This window comes from Haemorhous mexicanus, chromosome 3 (genome assembly GCF_027477595.1).
Source record: "Haemorhous mexicanus isolate bHaeMex1 chromosome 3, bHaeMex1.pri, whole genome shotgun sequence".
Taxonomy (NCBI): domain Eukaryota; kingdom Metazoa; phylum Chordata; class Aves; order Passeriformes; family Fringillidae; genus Haemorhous; species Haemorhous mexicanus.
In genome coordinates, this window is record NC_082343.1 from 117,567,714 (window position 1) to 117,575,340 (window position 7,627).

General features: G+C 61.7%; 1 protein-coding gene and 1 long non-coding RNA gene across 2 annotated transcripts in view; one reads left to right on the forward strand and one right to left on the reverse strand.

The window, feature by feature from the left end:
- The window catches only part of RAB10 (RAB10, member RAS oncogene family), a 48,617-nt gene extending 47,584 nt beyond the window's left edge, over positions 1–1,033 (reverse strand). The window contains exon 1 of the mRNA XM_059843196.1: positions 899–1,033. Coding sequence (XP_059699179.1) covers positions 899–1,025 — 127 coding nt within the window. The 5' untranslated portion in view covers positions 1,026–1,033. The remainder of the gene's footprint in view (positions 1–898) is intronic.
- Positions 1–5,646, forward strand: part of LOC132325650 (uncharacterized) — a 50,464-nt gene extending 44,818 nt beyond the window's left edge. The window contains exons 2-3 of the long non-coding RNA XR_009485999.1: positions 3,598–4,545; positions 4,741–5,646. This is a non-coding gene — a long non-coding RNA (uncharacterized LOC132325650). The remainder of the gene's footprint in view (positions 1–3,597; positions 4,546–4,740) is intronic.
- The last annotated feature ends 1,981 nt before the right edge of the window (positions 5,647–7,627 follow it).

Sequence of the window (7,627 nt, forward strand, 5' to 3'; positions counted from 1 at the left end):
CGATCGTTTCTGAGCCACATCGATAGCGGTGCAAAGACGGGCACGGGGATCCCACCGCCCTGCCGCCCGCAGGCACGGGGATTAACGCTGATGGAAGGGGCCAGGTGGGCTCTGGCGGCTGGCACAGGGCGTGGGGGACGAGCTGCCAGCGCAGCCCCCGCGGGGGGGACAGCGAGGGTCGCTCAGGGTCACCCAGCGCGGAGGGAGGAACCAAAGCCACCCTGCCCTGCAGCGGGGGCGAGGCGGCGTCGGGCGGCACCGGGGCGGCTCTACCGGGGCTCCGCGTCCGGGGCCTGGGGGACAGCACGGGGACACAGGAACGGGGCTGGGGGGTGACACAGGAAGGTCCTGGAGGGACACAGGGGGTCCCTGGGGGGGGATGCAAGAGTGGGGCAAGGGGGTGACACAGGCCGTCCCTAGGGGTGACACAGACATAGGGCTGGGGGTCCCTAGGGGGGACACAGGGGAGTCCTGATGGGTGGCACAGGGGGTCCCTGGGGGGGGATACAGGAGTGGGGTCGGGGGTGACACAAGCTGTCCCTAGGGGTGACACAGACACGGAGCTGGGGGTCCCTGGGGGGGGGGGTCACAGGGGAGTCCTGATGGGTGGCACAAGGGGTCCCTGGGGGGGTATACAGGAGTGGGGCTCGGGGGTGACGCAAACATGGGGCAGGGGGTCCCTGGGGGTGGTGGGGGGGTCACAGGGTATTCCTGATGGGTGACACAGGGGGTCCCTTGGGGGCTGGAGATAATACGAGGGATCCCTGGGGGGTGACACAATAACGGGGCTGGGGTGAACACTGGGGGTCCCCGGGGGTGACACAGGGACGGAGCTGACGGGGGTACGGCGGTGGGGACCGAGGGGTCCGCAGCCCCCCCTGGGCGGAAAAGCACTGACCAATGGTGGAGATGAAGGTGGTGTTGAAGGCATCGTCGGAGAAGCGGAAGAGGACGCAGGTCTTGCCGACCCCCGAGTCCCCGATGAGCAGCAGCTTGAAGAGCAGATCGTAGGTTTTCTTCGCCATGGGGGAGGGCGCGGCGGCCGCCGCCGCCCCTCCTCGCCGCCTCCTTCACCGGGCCCGGCCGCTCCCGAGGGCGGCGGCGACGGCGGAGGACGAGGAGGAGGAGGAAGAGGACGAGAGCGAGGAGGAGGAGGGGGCCCACAAAATGGCTTCCTGTGGCGGGGCGGCCTCGCGCGCTCCCCGCGCCCGCGGCTCCTCACGGGGAGGCGGCGGCGCCCGCCCTCATAACCCCGCGCTCCACCCGGCTCTGCTCGGCTCGATGGGCCCCGGTTGTCGCCGGCCCTTCCCGGTTCTCCCCCGGGGCTCGCGGCGGCTCCTCAGAGGCGCTGCCGAGGCTGCGCGCGCCGCCTCCCCCGCCTCACGCACGGCGCAGGCCCGGCGGGGGCGCGCGCGCACGCCGATGTGACGTCACCGGGGCGGTGCGGCTGTTGCGGGTGACGTCACCGCGCGGCCCCGGAGTTCGTTTGTTTTGTGCGGTTTTTGCCGGGATTCGCGGCACGGGGAAGGACAAGCTCCAGGAGAGAGGATCTCGTGGGGTTTAACGGGACCAAGTGCTGGTGCTGCACTTGGGTCGGAACCAACCCTCGGATACATCCAGGCTGGGGATGAGCACAGGGAGAGCAGCTTTGGGGTGTTGGTGGGTGAGAGGCTGGACATGCCCTAGCCCTGAAACCCCTGGTATGCTGGACTGATCCTCCAGAGTGGGCAGCAGGAAAGGGGGACATTCTGCTCCTCTACCCTTGTGCCGAGGTGAGAGCCCACCTGCAGAGCTGCCCCAGCCGTGGGGATTCCAGCAGCACAAGGACCTGGAGCTGCTGGAGAGAGCCCAGAGGAGGCCCCAGAGCTGCTCCAGGGCTGGAGCCAGGTTGGGAGAGCTGGAGGTGCTCACCTGGAGAGGAGAAGGATCCAGGGAGAGCTCAGAGCCCCTTGCAGGGCCTGAAGGGGCTCCAGGAGAGCTGGAGAGGGACTGGGGACAAGGCCTGGAGGGACAGGACCCAGGGAATGGCTCCCACTGCCAGGGGGCAGGGCTGGACGGGATGTTTGGGAGCAATCCTCGGCCGTTCCCGCGCTCTGCCCCGCACAGGTGCGCTCCCGCCCCGCGGGTCCGCAGAACCACCGCGTAATGACGTCACCGGCGGACGCGCGAACCTAGGGGCTGCCGGCCCCGCCCTTGCGCCGGAGGAAGCCCCGCCCCCTCACTGCGCTACCCGCGCTCCCATTGGCTGCGCTTGCCTCCTCCCCCCGGGGTTGGAGTGACGTTGCTGCCGGGGGCAGAGCGCGGCCGCGGGCGGGGCAGGAGGCGCCCCCTGGCGGCGCAGGCGTGAGGGGGCAGAGAGCCCTGAGGGGAAGCTGGAGAGTGCCGAGATCGTGCAAAGGCTTGGCTGGGAAGGGACAGCAAAACCCATCTCATTTCACCCCTGCCATGGCAGGGACACTGTCCCAGGGTGCTCCAAGCCCCAGTGTCCATCCCGGCCTTGGACACTGCCAGGGATCCAGGGGCAGCCCCAGCTGCTCTGGGCACCCTATGCCAGGGCCTGCCCACCCTGCCAGGGAACAATTCCCAATTCCCAAGATCCCGTCCAGCCCTGCCCTCTGGCACTGGGAGCCATTCCCTGTGTCCTGTCCCTCCCTGCCTTGTCCCCAGTCCCTCTGCAGCTCTCCTGGAGCCCCTTCAGGCCCTGCAAGGGGCTCTGAGCTCTCCCTGGATCCTTCTCCTCTCCAGGTGAGCACCCCCAGCTCTCCCAGCCTGGCTCCAGCCCTGAAGCAGCTCTGGTGCCTCCTCTGGGCTGTCTCCAGCAGCTCCAGGTCCTTGTGCTGTTGGAATCCCCACGGCAGGGGCAGCTCTGCAGGTGGGCTCTCACCTGGGCACAGGGACAGAATCCCTCACTTTCCTGCTGCCCACACTGGACTGGGGGATTTCCAGGTGCCAGCACACACAGCCAGGGCATGCCCAGCCTCTCATCCAGCAGCATTCCCTGGATGAGCTGGAGGGGATGGCTCAGGTGCTGACCCAGCAAGAAGAGCCCAAGGACCTCCTGCGTCTCTTGTGTTTGCAATGGAGCAATCTGGACATGGGGAATTCCCTTACAGCTCCTGCTCTTCCCACACAGGGGGAAAACGTTCTTGCAAGAGTCAGGCTGTGGAATAACCACTGAAAGCACTGGAAATGCTGCAGATGCCCCATCACAGGTTTTTCACAGACCCAACGCTCCTCTCACTTTGAATCCTGAGCTGTCCCATAGTATGATCCAGCACAGTGCCAACTGCAATTGCTGTCATAATAAAGTATTCTGCTGTCTGTAATTTCCTGCTGTTTGCAGGATGTGTTATCTCAACTCATGGCGGGGCAGAGAGGGTGGAAGGCTGGAAAAGGCCCTGAGTGTGCTGTGCCAACAGCTGGACACAAGCCCAGGTGTGCCCAGGTGGCCAAGAGGCCAGTGGCCCCTGAGCTGTGGCAGCAGGGCCAGGGCAGTGCCTGTCCCCTGTGCTGGCACTGCTGGGGCACCTCCAGTGCTGGGGGCAGCTCTGGGCCCCTCCTGACAGGAGAGACCAGGAGGGGCTGGAGCGTGTCCAGGGAATGGAGCTGGGAAGGGAATGGAGCCCCAGGAGAGGCTGAGGGAGCTGGGAAGGGGCTCAGCCTGGAGAAAAGGAGGCTCAGGGGGGACCTTGTGGCTCTGCACAACTCCCTGACAGGAGGGGACAGCCAGGGGGGTTCAGGCTCTGCTCCCAGGGAACAGGGACAGGACAAGGGGAAATGGCCTCAGGCTGGGCCAGGGCAGGCTCAGGTTGGACATCAGGAGGAATTTGTGCATGTGAAGGGTGGTCAGGCCTTGGCAGGGGCTGCCCAGGGAGGTGGAGATGTCCAGGGAAGGGAAGGCCTGGATGTGACACTCGTGCTCTGGGCTGGGGACAAGGTGGGGATTTGGCACAGCCTGGCCTGGAGGTCTTTTCCAACATGAAGGATTCTGTGATTCTGTGTATTTATTTGAGTTCTCGTGCCCTGATGATGACATCAGGGAAAAAAATCAAAAAAAAAGCCAGAGGAGTATCTGGAGTTCAGAGCTCCTGCTCTGGTGTCCAGGGTGCTTGGAGCACAGAACACGCTGTGGACACCCCTGCTAAGAGGACAACGTTGTAGGGCAGCAGGTGGAGCAAGTTCAACCTTTTCTGTTCCTCCTCAGACTCTGCCCTGAGCATCTGGGGCTGTTTAACAGCTCCCTTGGGGCTCTTGTCCTTGCACAAGTTTGGGTTCCAGACACTCACAAAGCAGGGGAGCTGGAGGTGTCCAGAGACTGGGAGGGTCTGTGCTGTGTGGGAGCTCATCCTTCATGGAATGGTGGTCCCAGAACCTCCTCAGATGGCCTGGCCTGTGCCCACGCCCAGCAGCAGAGCCCCCAGCCCTGCCTTGGCTGGGGAAGGAGCTGGAGAACACAGAGCAGCTTGTTCCCAGTGGCCCTGGGATGACAAAGGCCCTTCCATCCCCACGGCACCACGGGCTGGGCCCTGCTCTGTGAGGCTGTGGGTGAGTAACCAGCCCAGTGTGTCACTGCTCTGCTCCTGTTGCACAACTGGCTGGTGATTCACAGCTCTCCAGCAGTGCTGTTGCAATTCCTGCTGCTCAGCTGCCCCTGCAAAGCCCAGGAAGAGGCTGCCAGGTCCTGCTGGCTCTCCTTTTACACCTCATTAGTGCTAATTTGGTAATTTCTCCTCCTCACAGATCAGTGTCCTCTGGGGATCAGGACAGAAGATCCTGGGAAGGATGTGGGAGCTGTTCCACCTCTGCCTGGACATCTCCAAATCTCCCAGTCCTGCAGCAATGGTCTCTTGATTGAGCCACCAAGACCAAAGTTGTCTTTGTCCTTGGCCAGGCATCTCCTGAGGAATTGCTTCCCTCATGGGATAACCTTTAACAATTTGACACAAGGGCCAGCCTTACACAGCAGACAGAAAACATTTTGTCTTGCTTGCAGAGGGATGTGTGAGATTCTCAGGAGGAATTTCTGCATGGAAAGGGTGCTCAGGCCTTGGCAGGGGCTGCCCAGGGAGGTTTGGAGTGTCTGGAGGTGTCCAAGGAAGGCCTGGACATGACACTCAGTGCTCTGGGCTGGTGACAAGGTGGGGATTGGGCACAGCTTGGACTGGAAGATCTGGGAGGGTTTTTCCAGCCTCAGGAATTCTGAGATTCTGTGTGGAAGCACGTCCTCTCCAGGATCCCAAAGATAACCTTCCTCGAAGTGTTGAAGTCCATGAGCAAGCTGCCTGTGACAGAAGGTCCTTGCAAACAGGGGTGTGAACCTCCAGAGCTGACACAGTGTTCCTGGAGCCCCCTGGAGCGTGGTTCCCAGCTGGGCTCAGTGGCAGTGCCTGTGCCATGGAGCTCCCCACGGGCACTGGAGCTCTCCCCTTCTCTCTGCTCAGTCACAGAGGAAGTGTTTGTGCACTGCTCGAGCAAAGAGCTAAAAATAACCCCCTGTGTGTGCTGTGTCAGCTCTGCAGCAGAGCCACTGCCGGGGCTCAGGGGACAGGGACACAGGCCAGGGCCCCACTGCCAGCAGGGACAGCAGCCTGCACAGCCAGCAGGGTGGGAAACTAAAACACCAAATACACCCAGCCCTGTGTCAGAGCTGGGCCTGGGAGGGACACGACCTGCAGGGAACCTTTTCACAGAATCCCTGAGGCTGCAAAAGCCCTCCCAGAGCATCCAGTCCAGGCTGTGCCCAAGCCCCACCTTGTCCCCAGCCCAGAGCACTCAGTGCCACATCCAGGAATTCCCTGGACACCCGCAGGGATGGGCACTCCAAACCTCCCTGGGCAGCCCCTGCCAAGGCCTGACCACCCTTCACATGCAGAAATTCCTCCTGGTGTCCAACCTGAGCCTGCCCTGGCCCAGCCTGAGGTCGTTTCCCCTTGTCCTGTCCCTGTTCCCTGGCAGCAGAGCCCAATCCCCCTGGCTGTCCCCTCCTGTCAGGGATTTGTGCAGAGCCACAAGGTCCCCCCTGAGCCTCCTTTTCTCCAGGCTGAGCTCCCTCAGCTCTGCTAAATTTTTTGAGATGCCCAGGGAAAGCCCAATGTAAGAAATAACCTTTGTCAGAATGTTGAATTCCTCAGCAGAGGAAAGGACAGCACAGCAAGAAGGGTCCCCCACGGAGATATTCTCTTTTGCAAATGTGGTGCTGGGTCTCACCACACCTCCAGCCACCCTCCTGCCTCCAGCTGACCCCTACAGCCACACCAAGTGGCTCCTGCCAACCTGTTTGGGCAGTGGCAGGACAGGTTGGTGTTTGGAGCAGCTCCTAGCACTGCTGCCAGCAGGGTCAGGCTCTCACCACCTTGGATTTCACCTCCTTCCCTCACCCCTCTCCCAGGCAGGGGGACGTGAGGGGAACAAGAAAGGCAGCTCCATGTTCCTGAAACAGGGACTCCCCCCAGTTTCTGTTCCTGCCAGCCCTTTGGGAGGAGAAGGACTCAGTCAGCACTTCCAGGTGACAGGGAGGACACAAAGGGCACGCAGAGCCCAGTGCCTTTGGCAGCAGCTCTGTGGGCCAGGCACGTCTCTGATTTCTGCACAGTCACCTCAGCTTGGCCAGCACGGGGCACAGAGCTGGGCTCTGCCAGCACACCTGGATCATCCAGGAGCTCCCTGCCCAGGGCACCTCAGCACCCCAGTGCACCTGCAGGGGCTCCTTCCCAGCTGCAATGCCTGAGGACCTCCATCTTCCCATGTCTCTGCCCCTCCAGGACAGCCTTCCCCCTCCAGAACTTCAGCCCCGGTGCCTGCAGCCAGAAATCCCTGCCCTGTGGCCATGGCAGCACTTGCTTGTGCTGGGCCCTGGTTCCCCCAGTGGGGAAGAAGCCCAGCATTGTTGTCAGTGCTCTGCAGAGCCAGTCACAGCCTTGTTTCCTGCAATGGGAACCAGGGAGTGAAGCAGGGATGGAACAAGGGACTGAGGAGTGGTGATGGATGGAAGGATGGATCCCCACTGCTGCTGAATGAGGCTTTGACCTCCAGCAAGGGCAGCACTGCTCCCCTCAGTACCCAAAGATGTACCTGGAGTTAAGGGATTACAGAATCACTGCTGTTGGAAAAGCCCTTGAGACCATCAAATCCAACAGTTCCCACCCCTGTCCCCATGTGCCACATCCAGATGTACCCAGCACAGAGGCAGTGCCACTTTGAGCTCCTTATCCTTTCTGGAGCAGCTCAAGGTACAGAGGGAAAAGCTCCCTGGCAGCTCATTAGTGACAAATCAATAGTTACCTATGAAGGAAGATGAAGTGTTAGTCCCTGGATCCGTGGAGAACAGGGCCTGCCCCACACACACTGGGATTTGCTGTGCTTGCTGGAAGGTTTGGAGGGATCTCAGGAGCATGGGAATGCCCTGGTGCCTCAGCTGAGTACTGCACAGCCAGAGCTCTGCCTTTTTCAATTACATCTTGCTAGCAGATTATTAAATCCTTTAATCTTGGTGCAGCAAGGCTGAGCTGCTGCCTTACAGACATTGCTCACTCCACATCTGTTGGAAACCACGTCCAAGATAAAAGCCTGGAGCCTCCCACACAACTGCCAGCCATCCCTTTTCCCTCTCAGCTCCCGTGTGAGATGA